This window comes from Thamnophis sirtalis, unplaced genomic scaffold (genome assembly GCF_051295495.1).
Source record: "Thamnophis sirtalis isolate CommonGarterSnake01/CBP01778 unplaced genomic scaffold, rThaSir2_p1.2 scaffold_5, whole genome shotgun sequence".
Taxonomy (NCBI): Eukaryota; Metazoa; Chordata; class Lepidosauria; order Squamata; family Natricidae; genus Thamnophis; species Thamnophis sirtalis.
In genome coordinates, this window is record NW_028261385.1 from 37324247 (window position 1) to 37343098 (window position 18852).

Genomic DNA, 18852 nt, shown 5'->3' on the forward strand with positions numbered 1-18852 from the left:
TATATTTATGCCATGAGTAGTAGAAAAATAATACAATAAACAGAGAAAAATGCTACAATGTTACAATGCAGGTTCATGAATTCAGAAGGGTAGTTATGTAATAAATTGTTTTGGATTTCTTCAATCTAACTTTATACATACCAACTCAGATATAACTACTACTGAGATCAGTGAGATTAATTTATAATGTACATATATAAAATATATCACAATGCTATAATTCAGTCCTCTGCATATCTGTTAATAAACTAATTATTCTATTTTATTTTTGTTTTGTGATCTGATTTTGAAAGGCAGAAGTACTTTTAAAAACATTAAAGTATCATTATGATGACAAGATTAATAATAAAAAAGAAAAATGTTAACATAATTTCGATCATATCTTTAAATGTGTACTGAAAACTGATAAATTAAGTTACAAGCAACACATTATCAAAAATCTTGCGGCTAGATTGATTTCTCCTTTTAATGTTGCAGAGTTATTATCTGAGTCAATCCTATGCATGAAAAAGCACATTTCTTGGTATCTTGGTGAATTTCAAATACTGGTGATATAGCCAAGAACACATACACTTTTAACAATCAGAAATTGATCTAGAATTTAACTATCCTGTTGATGTCAGCCCCAAACCCAACAATCATAGGAAATGACCCAACCATATGGATTAATGTACCAATTCCCAAATTACATCTCCAATGGCAGGGTGATTGTAATCAAACTTCATTTAACATTATCTGAAGCACCAGTATATACAAAGCAAAAGTTTAAACCACATTAATTTCATTTTATGATCATAGGAAATAAAATTATAACTGTTTAATGCAGCCTTTCAATGATTATCAGAGTACAGCATTCAAGCTCATCATGCTAATGCTTACATAAATAAATAAAATCAATTTCATCAATTTGCTAAAAGAGTTACTGTAGCCACAACCTCTAACCTCTGGGGAACTTCAGAAGCAGCAGCTGTATTTGGATCAAATAACCTGTTAATTGAATATTCTCCAAAAAGATTATTGATGTAAATCAAACTGTTTTAACTCCCCCCCAAAAACCATGCACCCCATATTAAATGTAATAATTTTGAATTTAAAAAATTGCTTCCTCAGACATGAGTTGATCCAAATATTTTGATGTCCAGTTTACCCCCTCTCCCAACAGATTTAGACATTATTTTTAAAATGGTATTATCCCATAAAGTAATGAGATAAAGGGTTCACAGTTAGATTTGTAACCCAATATTTGCTCTGTGTATCTTGGAGCATTAACTGCAGATAGTCGAACTGAGACTTACACTAACAGGTATCCCAATATTAATCAAAAATTAAATGAGGCTAGATAATGAGTCTCAGGTTGAGCCTGAAGACAAGGGTAAAACTTAACTGGGATATACTCCAGCTGTATATATAAGTGTTCACCTCTCTCTCTCTCTTTCCCCCCTCTCTATGTGTGTGTGTCTATGTGTGTATGTGTAGTAACTGCAGCCTCAGAAGAACAGTATGTATGAAAGTTCACCAAGTATTTTAAACAAATCAAAAGAACAATTCTACCTATTTGTAATTTATTCATACAATTTAATGGGAGATCTCACACAACAATCAAGTTTCAAATTAAATACATTACTTTATTAATTTATGTATAACATCCAGATCAAGCCTGCAACAATCCAAAGGACTCCTAAACTGCAGTAATGGCAGTTTCCTATATTGTTCTGTTTATTTTACTTATTAAATTTATATGGTCAAGTCACTTTTCTCAGTGCTGTTGTAACTTCTAACAGTCACTAAATGAACTGTTGTAAGTCAAGGACTACCTGTACTTGTTATCTAATTAGCTATATGGAGCTGATATTAAAGACTTACAAGGTTGGCAGGGGCATAAGCAACATACCTCAAGCTTATGAACGTACTGACAGCATTATTCATTGTGCAGGTGACCAATAGTACAGTTTAGATACTATACTATCATTGGATCAGAGTTTGGCCAATGCAATGTTTCTGCATCATGATCATCAACATCATCATCCACATCACTATACCTGGAAAATTTCTCTATAGGAGAACAGCAAGTTGGTAGGATTTCTACAGTCTATTTAATGCCAATTATTCCTCTGCATGTTCACACTACAGAATCAAGTCACTATACTCAGTCCAAACAGCTCAGTTATTACAACACAAACCTAAAGTTCTCACACACATCTCATTGAGATGGGAGTTTTGATGACTCAGAAGATTATGAACCTCTAAGAGAAGCTTTCTCAAAGCCGGCTCCTCAAATACGGTAGTTAACGAGCGTCCCGGATCTAACTTCCAAGGTGTCTCTCAAGTCATTTCAAAAAGGAAGCTGGGAAGCTCCGGCGGTTTCTGAGATGGAGACGCAAAAGCATCAACGGGAGGCTTTTAAAAAGCAAACCTCAGTTACCTGCTATGGTTGTCACTACTGTCCCCGCTCAGGTGAGGATCTCCAGAGGCGGCAGCGTCCCCGCGATGGGGCATCGAGCTGTCCTCGGCCGTAGAAGAGCAGCTGGTCGACGCCGAATCATGTTGACCGTCGGCATCTGTGGTGGTGGCGGCGGCGGCAGCGGTGACAACCGCCGGGACAACTGAGCTCGTGCTCCCTCCGCTATTCCCGGCTCTCCCTGCGGCATTCGGCCGTACGTTGGGCTTCACGCTGAACCTGGCGCGGCGGAACATGGTGTCGCGAGGCGGAAGGTCCAGCCACGGCTAAAGTCCAGCGTCGCCGGCGAGGCCGCCTCATGTCATCGGCCCGGCTCCGTCCACAGCTCCCCGCCCTTCCTCTCTGGGAGAGGACTTAAATCAGCTGCTCCTCGATGGCGTAACGGGTCGCGTCATCATTCTGCGACAAAAGCAAGGTTTGGTTCTTATTAACGGTTAATGTACCGCCTGCAATGCAGAAATCGAGTTTTGCGTTTCAGATTTGTACTGAAGAAAGGACGGACGGGTGGTTTGTTAATTCATCGTTGGATAGGGGATGGGTGGCAAATCAAATTTCTAAATAAATAAATCCCATAACAGAATTGTTGAAAGAAATATCCTTCTACGGTCAGCTCCAAGTGGGGAAAAAGACACTGGAGACACGGAGGCTGCTTGGAAAGATGGTTTATTGGTGGACAGGACCACACGGCTTGAGTCCTGAACAAAAAAGGTGATCACATGCTTCATTGTTGATGGAGAAAAAGAGAAGGAAGGGCTGAGATGCTGAAAGTCCCTGGTTTTATGCCCTCTCTGGCCTTTGATCTTGAGCTTGTATTCTGATTGATTGTCAGACTCCCATGGGCTCATGCAGGGGCAACTCTCTAGGCTGCGTTTTGAATCCAGGTTTAGGTGTGTTATCAGATGACATGTGGTGAGTTGAGTAAAGGGCCAATATTATCATGCCTTAATCCCATCACTCTGGAGCTAAAGGGGAGAACTCTTTATTATGTAAAGTGGACTAGCTCAGGCTTTAATGGCTCATTGACAAAGGGGGATGGGCAGGAAGCTGCAGGCAGTCTTTTAAAACATGTTTCTTCCTTTTCACATCCAGAGAAATATTCTGCCTTTTCAATATTTCCTAGGATATTTCATTTTTTCTGGGAGAGGGCTGGGTGATAACTTCCTACAGAATAATAGAGCTGGAAGGGATTTTGGAGGTCTTCTAATCTAGTACATGTACTAACGCCTATGCCATAATTCTCTTATTTCATTCCCACTTAATGTCTTGTTCTCCTCTCCCCCGCAATTGGCGCAATTCTGCATCGCTCTTCTATTTATTTTCAATAAGAAAATGAAAAACTCTGAAGGATTAGAGCAGTGATGGCTAACCTTTTTTTCCTCAGGTGCCAAAAGCACATGCACGCGCTCACTCGCATGCCCACACCCATAATGCCATGCCCATCCCATGCCCTCCCTGCACATCTGCATGTGACACCCCGGTGCTTCCCTCACCCCATGCATATGCACGCACCCCCCCACGCTCCCCTGCAGATGTGCATGCAACATCCCTCCCCCTTTTGGCCTCACATCTCAAAAACAGCGCTGGGGGGAGGGAAAGCCTCCCTTTACAAAACAGCGCTGAGAGGGGGGAAGCAATGGTGGGTTTCGGATCCCATTGCAACCGGTGCTGTGCAACGGGGCCAGGCATCCACCACATGAATGCGCACAGCACGTGTGCAGCACGCACATGCATACTTACCGTCCGCGACGCTCCAGCTTTCTCAGCGGAGCATCGCACAGACACCGTACACTCAGTGCGCATGCGTGGAAGCCACAAACAGCTCAAATACAGGTAAGGAGTGCAGGTGGGCCCTCCAGAGCACTGTACCAGAACAGTACCTGGTGCTCCCAGCAGGCACTGGTACGCCCGTACCAGGGCGTACCAGTCGTATCCCTCCACTGGGGGAAAGGGAGGTTTTTCCTCCTCTCAGCACTGTTTTGGGACAGGAGGCTTTTCCCCCCTCTCAGTTCTGTTCTGAGAACCCTCCGTTCTCAAAACAGCACTGAGGGAGAAAATCCTTGCTTCGCAAAACAGCACTGAGAGGGGGGAAAAGAGAGGCTTTTCCTCATCTCAGCACTGTTTTGGGATGGAAGGCTTCTGAGGGGCGGGGAAATCCTCCCTTTGCAAAACAACGCTGGCAGGGGGGAAAGGGAGGCCTTTACTCCTCTCAGCACTGTCTTGGGATGGAAGGCTTTTTTCCCCTCTCAGCGCTGTTTTGAGAAGCCTCCCTTCTCAAAACAGCGCTGGGGGGGGGGACCTCACAACTCAAAACAGTGCTGGGGGGAAATCTCTGGAGATCTGGGAAGGCATGGACTGCAGAAAGTGAGGAGAAAGGTATGCGCGTGCCTCTCCCGTCTGCAGGATAAACCCAAAAATCAGCTAGCCGACGGGAGGCCCGTGTGCTAGGCAACGGCTTGCGTGCCCGCAGAGAGGGCTCCACGTGCCACCTGTGACACGTGTGCCGTAGATTCGCCATCACAGGATTAGAGCATACAGGAAGTGTAACCTCTAAAACTCTGGTTTACCACTCAGATTACACCTGTCAGGGAATAAAATCCACCTGCACAATGACCAGATACAATATGCCACCTGTTCTAAAGGTAGCAACTGGGGTGTCACACTCCACAGGGAGTAAGGTTCACCACTAAGGGATGGGTGTACGCATTTGTGGGAGGAAATGATCATTATACCCAACAGTTGGCTTATAACCACACTGTACTTGGGCAAAACCCAGAAATGACTATTTGTTTTGATGCTTGTGAAGCAATAAGCCAAGGACAGGGGCAATGTGGTCACTATGGAATCCGTTGTGGTTCCTTGAATTGGGAAAGATCCTCTATTGTTAAAAGAAAATACATGAGATTAAAATGGGTCATGCTCATTGGTACACATCCGACATAAAGATGATGAGAGGACCCAGCATTGATCCCACTTCCAATCAAATTTGGTTTAACATGACTGAAAATGTTTCCAAGTCTGACTGTGCTCTGGGGACATATACTCCTATTTGCCTACATTTTAGAGATCCACCCACAAAATCTCAGGTTTTTGAACTTGGAGTATCAGGACCAGAAAAAGACCCTTATGGAAAGATTATTGTAAGAACTGTCCAAGTACAGGAGACACCTAAAACCTATCAGGTCCATACTGTCATTTGGGAAACCATGAAATAAAAGATTGAGATACCTCCTGTCATCAAAAAATTGTTTATTGATTTGGTTGAGAGGATTGGTGCAAGCTTAAGTGTAACAAACTGTTATGTTTGTGGAGGAACCAAATGGGAGAGCAATGGCCTTGGGAAGCTAAAGAAATATGTATTGCCAATGTTTCCTCATATAGCTTCACATGGGAGGACCAGCAAACACCAACACAATGGACTCTACAAAGTGATGTGATAAGAGAAAAGTGTTTTGTTCGAACATATCTTGAACCAATGAGAGAGTTAGCCTGTGAATCTGGATGGTTATGTAAACCTGACATACCTACAAAATGTTCCTGGTGGTCCAACCAAAATTTGTCAAGTTCCAATCCTTTTAATTCATCAACACAGGAATTGTTGTATCAAATATGGAGTGATCCTGGGAATCCCTCCCTCCCATGGATCGAACCCGACCTTTGGTATTGGATCTGTGGAAGATGGGCATATGCTCAGCTACCTTTAAATTGGTCAAGAGCCTGTATTTTAGGAACCATTAATCCCAGCTTCTTGTTACCCCTTAAACAAGGATAAAAACTTGGAGTTGCAGTATATGATGATCTGGGACGAACAAAACGAGAAATACCTGATGGTATAGGTGATTGGCAGAGGGAGAAGAAGTGGCCTCCTGAAAGGATCATTCAAGTGTACGGCCCAGCAGTTTGGGCCAAAGATGGTAGCTAGGGTTAGCAGACCCCAGTTTATATGTTAAATAGAATTATTAGGTTGAAGGTAGTTTTAGAAATAATTACTAATGAAACTTCTTCAATCCTTTTGCTGGCTAAAACTAATACTCAAATGAAGACTGCTATTTACCAAAATAGATTGGCTCTAGATTGCCTTCTAGCCAAAGAAGGAGGAGTCTGGAAAATTTAATCTAACCCAATTGCTGTATCCAGATAGATGATAATGGAAAAGCAATTGAAGAAATCACAGATCGTATGAGGAAGCTTGCTCACATTCCTGTTCAAACCTGGGATGGAATCTTAGACACCTCCGGATGGTTTGAGGGAATGTTTGGAGATTGGAAGAGAATTTTGTTCCTCATAGCTCTGGCCTTTGGAGGACTGATGATATTACCTCGTTTGATACCTGTAATAAGATCAGTGGTTACTAGCATAATTTATGGAATAACAGTTGTGGCTTCAGGAAGACAGGACAAGCCTGCTAAGGTTCTTACTTTGACATGAGTACCCAAGCAATATTCACCATTGTTCAAGCAATAGAAAGAATTCTATTGCCTTAAAAGGGAGGAATGGAAGGATCTCTGAAGGATTAGAGCATACACAGAGTGTAACCTAATTCAACTTTTGTTAAATTGCTCTTGAGAGAAGCTCCATTGTAACCTAACGTGCCAAATTTCTAGGCGAATTGCCAAGCTTAGCTTAGCAAAGGATTGTACCAAGTAACCTTGCTTGCAATTTGGAAAGTGTGTTCATCATTCCCTAACAAAGCTCTGTCTTATATGCCAGAATATGTATTTCTTTCCTCTTCTAAGATCTATTGTCTTTAGAGTGCTGAGTATAATAATGAGGTTTGCGTAACATGAAATAATGTTTCTAATACTATGACAATCTGTGCAAGTTGTGTATGACTATAAGAAGTTTGACAAAAAGTTTTTTTCCACCACCACGACGGTGAGGCTTACGCCTGTTTTTTCTCTCTCTCTGCCTGCTCTGTTAAGGTGGGAGACAAAAATGCCATCAAGTCTTTTTGCTTTCTGCAGAGTCTGAGCTGGATTCAAAAACATTACAAAAGAATGCATTACCCTATAGTTCCATTAATTAGGAAAGGAGAGACTGTAATTTCCAGAATTTTACACTGAGTCACAAGATTATAAAAAAAAAAAACCTGTAAAGCACCATTATTATAGAGATTGTGTGAGATAAGAACATAAGTGCCTCTTGAGTCCAAGGATTTTCAAAAGTATCTTAGTGACTTCAAACGTATTACTATAAAATTCTGATGCAATAGAGAGTTAATCCATTCTCATGTGACAATCGTTCAGATAGTTAAAGATTGCTTCCTTATCTCAATCTTCATTTTTGTAGGCTAAATACATATTATAGCCATTTAATTTGGTCAATCTTCAGTTTAAATGCATCATTTCACACATAGAACTTGATTTCCAAACCTCTTACAATCTTATAGCCAGCTACTTCCAATTTCTCACTATTCTTTTTGAACAATAGTACATTTCTCTAGACCAAATTAATCATATAACAGTCACCAAAATAAGTCATAGGGACATCTGTAAAAAATATCATGTACCAGTAATGAAAAATTATTTATTTGTATCCCATCGTTATTATTTTCAAATAACGCAAGGCAGAGCGCATATCCAAGACATACTTTATTCACAACAAAAACCCTGTGATGTGGGTTGAATTGAGATAATATGACTGGCCCAAAGCTGGCTTTCATGGCTAAGGGCGGAACCTGAACTCACATCTCCCACTTTCTAGCTTGATTCTTTAACCACTAGACCAAACTGGCAAAAAATTTGTGGGAACATGGTTGAAAAAGCAGGTGGTTAATATTTGATGGGATTTCTGAATACAGACTGATAAAGTTGACTTATAATACACAAGACATAACTATGGTTTTTTAAAAAGAAAATATGGATAACTAATGTGGCAATACCAGGGGACAGTAAAATAGAATACAAAGAATTGGAGATCTTAAGTATCAAGATCTAAAAATCAAAACTGAAAGATAATGACATAAAGCAGCTCTTGGGTTCCCAGTAGTTATCTATCCACTGGGTGCCAATACCTAAAAAATTGGGGTGGCACTTTGAGCTGTCAGTTGCAAAAGACCACAATGCTGAGACCCACACACAACTACACCAATATGTAACGTTTTAGGTTCTTGAGACAAACTGAATGCTTATAAAGACCAATAGCAGCTAAAGAACTGACAGCTGTGACTTCCCATTGTTGTGAACAGATAATAATAATGGGAAAGATTAGGATCAGCGAACAAAAATGCCAAATCCAGGTTAAATACCTGGGTGACCAAGCATAATATGCATTTATTTCTAGCTTTTTTTTTAAGGGAAACAACTGTGGATTATTTGACTCTGTTAGCAAAAGAGAGAGAGAAACCTGACTGGTGACCTCTAACTTGGAGGTTCAGTACCTTCAGTACCAGTTCAGACCCAGGCTAAGGACTACAACTTGAATCAGCTGGTGAAGCAGACGTCACCATCCAAACAAAGGAGGCTTTTAAAAAAAAAATTAGAGTTGCGCAAGCGCAATAAGCGTCAGGGCGTCACTGCACAGCTCCGTTCGGGACTGAGAGCTGGGCGGCGTGACGTCACGGGGGCGGTCCCTTACTTAATAAAAACTTGGGCGGGCGGGGCAAGGAGAAGGTTCTGGTAGTTGGAGCGGTTGGTGGGGAGTTGAAGCTCGCGAGCGTAACGGTTGTTGTCGCTGGGGTTATTGTTTTGCCATGGCCCGTAAGTATTCGACGCGACCGCTCTCTCCCACCACCAGGAAGGCAAGGCTGGGTCGGGGCCCGTTAAGAGGCCGAGAGAGACCGTTTCACGGGGCCTCGCGGAGGCCGTAGGCCGGAGAGGGAGGCGCCTCTGCCTGTTGTTCGTGGCATCTCCGTGGTGGGCGGCGATCTTGGGGTCAGCCACCTATTTAATAAAAAGTGGAAGCCGTCGCGAGGTGCGTCGCAATCGTCGCTTGGTTTGGGGATTTTGTTACCGTCGCCGGGGGTTAACAAACAAACCTACACATGTTTGGCTTTTATTTTATTTTTACATGGAAAAAAGGGAAGCTTTGATTTTTCATTTCCGCGATTTTTTTTTGGATCCGCTCTCGGGGCGAGTCCGCCCTCGTTTAAGTCGGCGAGGGGAACTGACCTTTCTCACCCAATTTACACGCACATCGGCTTGTGGCTCAGTAAAAGTAGCTCTGAAAAACTGCCCGGTAATTCGCCTTGCGCTCGGTGTGCTTCAGAACCTGTTTGGAAATAGTTGTTTTATTAAGGAACTGAGTAACTGTCCTCTAGTGCAGGGGACTCCAACCTTGGCAACTTTTAAGCCTGGCGGACTTCAACTCCCAGAATCCCCCAGCCAGCAAAGCCTTAAAGCAAAACTGGTTGGGGAATTCTGGGAGTTGAAGTCCGCCAAGCTTAAAGTTGCCAAGGTTGGAGACCCCTGCACTAGTGTATGGTATTTGAAAGAACCCCTTAGCTTGTCTCCTTAAGCAGCTGTTGGCGATTGAATATATAGAAATTATGACTGAACTGATGTGGGCTTCTGAATAGTTCAGTGTGATCTGCTTTAAAAACTGTTAAAAGGTCTAACAGTTACTCCATAAACAAATTAGGCAAATAAAACATACCCACTAGATTGTAGCTGAAAGTCTGAGAAGTAATGCGTTTAGGGCTGCAACTGGATGAACCCTTAAATCTGGACCGCTCTACTGCTCCGTGGATATCATAGCTAACCCAGTAATTTGATTTCTGGGTTTGGTTTGGTTTTTACATAGAAACTTGCATAACGAAAAGCTGCAGTTTCTGTGCCATACTGTACATTTAGATCTTCTGGTTTGGAAATAGAGAATGCATAGTTCTTACTGAATGAACTGATATTTTGAGGGGGTTTTTTTCTAGGGACCCACATTTTTAAACATGGTACAGATATACCTTATGATTATAGTGCCTCTTCACTTAAGGAACTAAAAATTATATACATGGTTGTTGCCTGTGTAACTTGTTTATCCTTTCACCAGTGCTATAAAATAGGTTAGGCTAAGAGAGAAACTTAATTTAGTTTTGTCTTTTAGCATGTTTTTCTAAAATGTGCTTAGAAATAAAAATGATTGCAAGATTTTTCTGTAGTAGTATGTTTATTTGATGTGTTTTATTGGTTTTAAATTCAGAAAATTGTTATTTAAGTATGCCTAGAAAGTATTGTGTTCCCCCTCTTTTTTTTCTAAGACTTTAAAAAACATTTAAAGAGTTACAAGAAGCACTGGCCAAAACTGGAATGAATAGAATTCAGAAAGATCTTATTTTCAAGACTGCTTTCTAACAATATGATATTGTAAAAGTAGATCAAAATAAAAAAGCACATCCCAGTTAAAATGTACTTCAAACTTGAAACATTTGCTTCTAATATCACAATGTGTAGGATTGAACTATTATACATTTTTAAAGTTTCAAATTCATAATCACCAAACAAACTATACTAAAGAGATTAAGCAAATAAGCATATGGTTTTCCTAAATATAATGACAGATAAAATATTAAAAACTACAATATATTTTATGTTAAGACCATACAATAATTTTTCATGTGTTCAGCATTTTCAAAATGTTTATATTTTGCTTACAGACATAAAATCTGATGAATCAAATCATAAACCTATCTAATCTCACATTCTGCATCACTGGCCAACTGAATGTATTTGACTAATTCCCAAGCCTGACCTAGGTTCCACTGTTGCTTTCTGGCAATAGATGTGCTATTCATAGCCACTGATAGCCTGATAGTCCATGAACTTTCTAGCCTCCTTTTAAAACATCCAAATGGGCTACCTATTCTCACTGTGGGCAGCAAATTCCAAGCATATGTTATGCTTTTAATAATAACGTATTTCCGTCAGTCTCTAGAATCTCACTATTTAGATTCAACGTTGAATTTTAACAATGTAAGAAAATTTTCTGACTATTTTTTCAATGTGTTATTGTACAACATATATCTCTGTCATGTCAAACCTTGCCCTTGATTTTAAACTAAATTTCCATATGTTTCCTTGCCAAACAGCTGCTGTTTATTTTAGTGTTGTTATATGTAGAGAGCAAGGGAAATATTTTGATGAAAATACACAAGAAATATTACTTAGGCAAAAGAGACTAAAACATATTTTAAGTCTAGAGAAACAAGGTAACATTGGAAAGTGGCTTAAGCAAATGCCCCTTTATATGGAATATAAAAAGAGGCAGTACAACACAATTATTTCATTCTATATGTGTGGTTATTTTTAATTTAAATATTTCAACTGCAATAAATGTTTGGATAATTGGCCTACAGTTTATCATTCCTTTAAAAGGGTCACTCCAGCTATTTTAGTCCTGTGAAAGACGTGAAGATGTTTAAGATCATTTGTGAACAGATCCATTTCTTTTAAAAATTCTTAAGTGGATATCATTTGGACGTGTATTGATTTAATTAAGTTGGTTCGTCTTTGTTTTAATCATGTTTATGGAACATCTCAATTCGTTCCACCAGTTCAGAATTGGCATCTGTTCTGTTTCCTCAGTAATGAAGACAGAAGGAAGTAATTCATTCATTTTTTTTAAAAAATAGTTTTTATTTAAAGAAATACCATTAGAAACAAAGAATAACACAATAAAAAAAACATACATAACAATATAAAGTAATTATACAGGCTTCAGTTACATTCAGTTTCCTTGCTTTTTCCTTATTTTTTTCTGATACCTTTAATACTCCCATCATTAGTATCCTAGTAACCTCTGGTTGGGCTCCTATTCCAAATAAATCTGCAGATATGTTTAATTTAAATATTACATTTAAAGTGACAAAGTTATTCTAAAATATTTGTTTTAATATTCTCTCTGTTTTTCATAGTCTTTTGCATATATTATTTTATCAATTGGTTGCATATATTTAGCCAAAATTCATTCTTTCCTGTTTTTCTTATTTGAGCAAAACTTCTATTTTATAATTTTTAAAGACATCTTTTGTTTTTAAATGTATTTCAGACTGCTATAAAAAAACAGTGGGTAAAAAGCATAATAGCTTCATAAGAACAACTGCTAAGAGTTTGCAGCTCCTAAATATTCAAAACTTAGTTTTACAGTTTAGATAATTTTGGCATGGAAAAGACATCCTTGAACCCAGGATATTCTTTTTAATGCCACACTGGTCACTGGATTTGACATTGTGGATTGTATAGAAAATGTAATTACCAATAATTAGCCTAAAACCTGGACTCTTTTTACAGGTGGGAACCAGCGTGAACTTTCCCGCCAGAAGAATATGAAGAAAAACCAAGAACAGAGCAAGGGGAAAAGAAAAGAGGACGCTTTATCAGCTTCTCAAAGGAAACAGAGGTATATTTGCATAATCTGTGACATCTTTCATATCTCATGAATACAGGTAGTCCTTGATTTACAACACTTCATTTAGTGATCAAAATTACAACAGCACTGAAAAAGTGACATGACCATTTTTCACCCAAATACACATTTTGATCACATGATCAAAATTCAGATGCTTGGCAACTGACCCATATTTATGACTGTTGCAGTGTCCTGGGGTCATGTGATCACTTTTTGTGACTTTCTCATAAATGTCTGGAGATTCTCAGTCATCCAAGTCATGGTTGTCCCAAAGGTGCTTTTTCAAGAGGCAACTGAACTTTCTGGGTTTTTTTTGGCTCTGACTGGATAGTGGAGAATGGAAGGATTTATATTCCTTGCAGATAGCTGGTATAAGGACTAGACTCCTTCACAGGAATTCCACCCACTTACTGGTATAGGTATGTGGATGATACTTGGGTCAAGATCAGAACACAGGAATTGGAAGCATTCACCAAACATATCAACTCTCTGGACAGATACATCCAATTCACACAGGAAGATGATAAGGAAATAAGTCTAGCCTTCCTGGAATCTGCAGTACACATTAAAGAGGACAGAAGCCCTAACATTGCAGTTTACAGGAACTCCCCCTCCCCCCCTCCCCACACACATCAATATTTACATTTTGATTCTCACCACCCATTGGAGCACAAAATGGGAGTCATCAGAACCCTACGCCACCAAACTGAAGGCCTGCCTACCAGGAAAGATGGGAAAGAAAAAACTACAATTCATCAAGGAAGCTTCAGAGTGTGTGGCTTCCAAGTGGGCCTTCATCAAATCTCAAAAAAGACCCTACAGGAAGTCCTCTATAATGGACAATAAACAGAGAACAATAAACAATCGTCATTGCAGGAATATTGGAAAAGTTCAAGAAGATCTTTAGCCCACACAACATACGTGCACACTTTAAACCCAAGGATACACTAAGGCAGAAGCTTGTCCACCTCAAGGATAAAACACCCAGAAACAAACTGAGTAGCATGGTATATGCAGTACAATGCAGTGAGCCATGTGTAAATTTGTACATTGAGGAAACAAAACAACCACTTCATAGATGCATGGCACAACTTAGGAAAACAAACTCATCATGACCAGATTCAGCAGCCCATCTGCATTTAAAAGACAAAGACCACTCTTGAAAACAGCAAAGTCCACATCTGGTTTGAAAGAGGGTTCAAAGGCAACGTATGTCAAAATTGAACATCCCTCTCTCAAGGGGGGGGGGGGAATAGGACATCATCTATCTCCTGACTATAACAATCTTTTCAGCAGTTCCAAAAAGGCTCCACACCCATTTGCACCACTCAGGTGACCCTGATGACATAAACCTTCAGGTGCCCTTAACAAATAATGCAAATGACCAACTGTCTGCAAGGAGTATAAATCCTTCCATTACTCACCATCCAGTCAGATCTGAAGAAGGTTTTTGGATGAGAAGTGAAATGTCTTCAAAGAAAAACCCAAAAAGTCAGTTGCCTCTTGAAAAAGCACCTTTGGGACTTTCTGATAAGCAAAGTCAATGGGGAACCCAGATCTTAACTGTTGTTACTAATTTAACAACTGCAATGATTCACCTAACTTGGCAAGAAAAGTTGTAAAATGGGGCAAAACTCACTTTAAAAATGTCTCAGTTAGCAACAGAAATTTTGTGCTCAATTGTCCTAAGTCAAGGACTACTTGTATATAGTTCAAGTCCAGCGTAAAGTTTTCCTGTGCTCAGAAAAGATAGACGTTCTGCTCTTTTGCATTTATTGATATTAAATTGATGAGTTCAGCCAAGTACCTGAGATGTATTTGTGATGTTCTGATTCTGTAAAAATTGGCACCACAAACTGACCTTATTCTTTCCCTTTTTACAGGGATTCTGAAATTATGCAGCAGAAGCAAAAAGCAGCAGATGAGAAGAAGACTCATCAGGCAGGAGCAAAATAATATGTGGCTACAGAGAGGACCTAATAATGCTGCAGCATCTCAAAATATAGGGCCTAAAAAGACATATTTGTAAAGTAGCCAGCCATTAAATGGTTAATGTTTATCTTCTACTTGCTTGCTTGTCCAGTATGCATTTATTTTAGAATGTATGGTTAGTATAGTGTATTTGCAGCTGACTTGGCTTTGACTGAATTACTAGAATCTGGTCCAATAAAATTGGATTTTAAGGTTGTATTTCCCTTTGCATGTCTGTTAGTAACAGTATCAATAGCCAAAATGTATTTTATTGTTAAAATGTTTGCTCAATAAATTGCTTGTGTGATTATACCAGTTATTATATATGCAAGTAAGCTGGAAAATATATATGGCAGCACTCTTACATTCAGAAGTAATATTTTAAAAGGATAGGTATCTACTTGCTTTCTACTTTGTAAAAGGTCAGCTGTAAAGTTAATCATGAATTATTTTTACAATAAAAATATTGCATGACATATTGTCAGAATTGGGTACTCAAGAAGCTCCAATAGATTTTCAGTTATTGCTGGAAATGTGACATAATTTAGAGAATGTCACATTTAGCACAAATAACTTGCCTTTCATCATGTGTTCTAACTTCAATCTGAGTATTTAATACCATTCTTCAGTAATTGCAAACCAAGATTCTCTCTTATGTAAAATTGCAATTAAAATCTAATTTGAATTAAAATATAAACTATATTATCTTTTGATTAAAACTTGGTTTGGTTGTAAGTGCAGTAATCAGGGAGTGGGTTGCTTAACTTTATTGATGTGGAAGATCAATTCCATGACAGTTGATAAGGACCTTATTTGAACAATTAGTTTTATATACATAATTGTGTTTCAGCTTGTGACAGAAGCAGACTGACCTAGAATTAGGTCAAAAGAATCTTCTGAGAACAGCAACTTCTTCTGAACAATGACATTTTATTAGCATACTTGTCAATTGGAAGAGAATAATAGGGTGACCTTAACTTAATTCTGAACATTTCAAAGACTTGTGCTAGAGCATACAAAGAACTAACTGCATTGTTTGAAAGGTACATATAATTCAGAGTCTCTTAGGTCAGAGGTTTCAGGGAATAAGTAGAAAGCAATTCTTGCAACGAAGTAGGTATTTTGAAAATGGCTGTTAGCCATGTTTTAATTTTAAAACAAATACAGTTGTGACTTAAATGTGATATATTGGTATAAAACTTAAAGTAGAGATAACATTATGTCCTTTCTGTGATGTTACTAACTTTAGGTAAAAATTGGCCTTCTGGATTACAAACAATGTGTAGATTATAGTTATTTAGATTCAGTTCCAGAAAGTTGCTTTAGAACGTATGGCAACTCTAAAATGGTTGAGAATGAAGAAATATTCCTAACATCTTAACTTATAGTCAGTTTGTATCTATGATAAGTATGGGATTTGTCTTCATTAATAAGATTACAGGGATGCTAAAATTTGGGCGATGGCTGGCTGACAACAAAAAGTGAAAGAGATGGGATATCTTTACTGCCATCTAGAAATCATCTGAATTTTTGTAATAACCACCATTTCTCATACATTTGCCCTCTTTTCTGCTCTTTGGACTGTAATCAGTGGAAATAGAGCTGTGGGAAAGATAGAGTACTTACAAAAATCAATTTAAATTAATTTTTTCCAAGCAATATAGTTAGAGTTTTTGTCACAGTCTTTATCATTAATCATTTGAGTTGATCAGGCTCAGTATTCTTGTTTTAAATATTCTGTGTAAAGAATTTAGGGGTAGTATATTTAATTCACTAAAATTTAACAGTATAATCATAATTAAGTAGGCATCTGACTTGTGAGATTAAATTCATTCCATATACTAGAATGCATTGTGCATTGTAGGTGGCAGCGCATAGCTAACTTTTTCTGGATTAAAAAAAAGTCAGATTAGGAAAACTACCTCAAAAATCAATGCAAACCAGGAAATTGACAAACTTTCCATAATAAGGCAGTGGCAAATTATTTTTTGTATTGTCGAGAAAATTGCAATGCTTTGTTAATGATAGTATCAAGATTCAAATGAAACCTGTGTGTTAATGTAGATAGAAGTGTATAAATACGGAAGAAGCACTGGGTGAGGTATTTGGTCTAAAAGGCTATTTTGTGGTAAATGCATTCTATGGCAGATTACCAAAGAGCCATCCAACTTTACAAAGATCTTTCAATCATTCTAATAAATTCAAACTCTTTGGTCCATCTTATAGATGTTAATAATTTTTGAAATATATTTTTGACATGTTCAAAACTAATGCAACAGGTAGATTACTGAAAAATGCATTGCCATTTTAAATGCAGTAAGACAGGAACAAATAATACAGCAGCATCAAATGAAATCAAATCACTTGGGCAGAATGGTTCCTTTTCAGTATCAAAAATTTAAGTATAAAAATGGAAGGCCTTTTAATTCATGGCAAATTCAGTATTACATTAGTACCCATTTGTTTTCTGGCTTGACATTAGGCAAAATGGGGTTGTCACAAAGAAGAGGGAATCAAACTATTCTCCAAGGCACCTGAGGGTAGAACAAGAAACAATGGGTGGAAACTAATCAAGGAGAGAAGCAACTCAGAACTGAGGAGAAATTTCCTGACAGTTAGAACAATTAATCAGTGGAACAGCTTGCCTCCAGAAGTTGTGAATGCCCCAACACTGGAAGTCTTTAAGATGATGTTGGATAGCCATTTATCTGGAACGGTATAAGGTTTTCTGCCTAGGCAGGGGGTTGGACTAGAAGTCCTCCAAGGTCCCTTCCAACTCTGCTATTGTATTGTATTGTAAAATGAGGTACAAATCTGAGACAGAAAAATACAGGATTTTCTATTTTGTGTCAAATCTTTCATACAAAAGCCAGAGGACTGGTCGATAGCAGTAAAGAAGGATATTTCAAATATTGTAGCTCTAGTACTACACATCTCAATCTGGGAATCTGTGATGTTTGTTGGTCGATCAGTGGTTATGTAATTCTGAGTATAGATTCTTCAGTTTTGGGGCATTTGTTTTAATGTAATTTAGTCCTTTCTGTATTATGTCAAAAGAATATTGTAATACCGTATCCTTGTTTGCTAACAGAAAGCATTATCTTTAGTGGCGATGGAAGGGAGAAATTTCTGAGTGTACTAATGAATTGCATTAATAGCAAATGGCATGTACTCCATCCTGCTCCTTCGTACTGTACCAAGTACTGATCAAATTCACACAAACACACTTTGTGAAGAGGTGAAATTAAGTCCGATGTGCTTAACATGCCATAACTCTGTTGATCTAAGCAAGCAGGTTTGAGCCAGGCTAGAAACTGGCAGACAGGGAGGTCTGGTTCTGCCTTAGGCATGAAAGCCAGCTGGAGGACTTTAGACCAGTCAGTCTCCCTCAACCCAATCTACTTCACAGGTTGTTGGGAAAAAGAAGAGGAAAGAATATTAGGTATGTTCACCACATTGAATTGTTTATAAAAGTAATAAAAGTACAGGATTTTAAAAAATCTAAATCTAAGCAGGAAGAAAATGGGTCAGACGACGGTGGGTAAAGGAATGTCAGATTGATTAAATTTATGGGTTGTGACAAAGAACTCTGGCTGTCCATTGGAGATAGGAATTGAAAAGGGGGCGTAATGTATATACAGGTGAAACTCGAAAAATTAGAATATCGTGCAAAAGTTCATTTATTTCAGTAATGCAACTTAAAAGGTGAAAAACTATGAGATAAGACTCACATGCAAAGCAAGATAGTTCAAGCCGTGATTTGTCATAATTGTGATGATTATGGCATACAGCTCATGAAAACCCCAAATCCACCATCTCAGAAAATTAGAATATTACATGCAATCAATAAAACAAGGATTGTACATAGAACAATATCGGACCTCTGAAAAGTATAAGCATGCATATGTACTCATTACTTGGCTTGGGCCCCTTTTGCAGCAATTACTGCCTCAATGTGGCGTGGATGGAAGCTATCAGCCTGTGGCACTGCTGAGGTGTTATGGAAGATCAGGATGCTTCAATAGCAGCCTTCGGCTCTTCTGCATTGTTCCGTCTCATGTCTCTCCTCTTTTTCTTGGCAATGCCCC

At 38.7% G+C, this 18852-nt stretch overlaps 2 protein-coding genes across 2 annotated transcripts in view; one reads left to right on the forward strand and one right to left on the reverse strand.

Moving 5' to 3' along the window:
• BDP1 (BDP1 general transcription factor IIIB subunit) overlaps positions 1-2812 on the reverse strand; it is a 51368-nt gene extending 48556 nt beyond the window's left edge. The window contains exon 1 of the mRNA XM_087715834.1: positions 2423-2812. Coding sequence (XP_087571960.1) covers positions 2423-2694 — 272 coding nt within the window. The 5' untranslated portion in view covers positions 2695-2812. The remainder of the gene's footprint in view (positions 1-2422) is intronic.
• A 6213-nt stretch (positions 2813-9025) lies between these two features.
• On the forward strand, positions 9026-15240 carry SERF1B (small EDRK-rich factor 1B). Its single transcript, XM_087715668.1, has 3 exons — positions 9026-9153; positions 12676-12784; positions 14677-15240. Exons 1-3 carry the CDS (start codon positions 9147-9149, stop codon positions 14747-14749), a joined length of 189 nt encoding a protein of 62 aa, XP_087571794.1. The 5' UTR covers positions 9026-9146; the 3' UTR covers positions 14750-15240.
• Positions 15241-18852: the final 3612 nt, after the last annotated feature.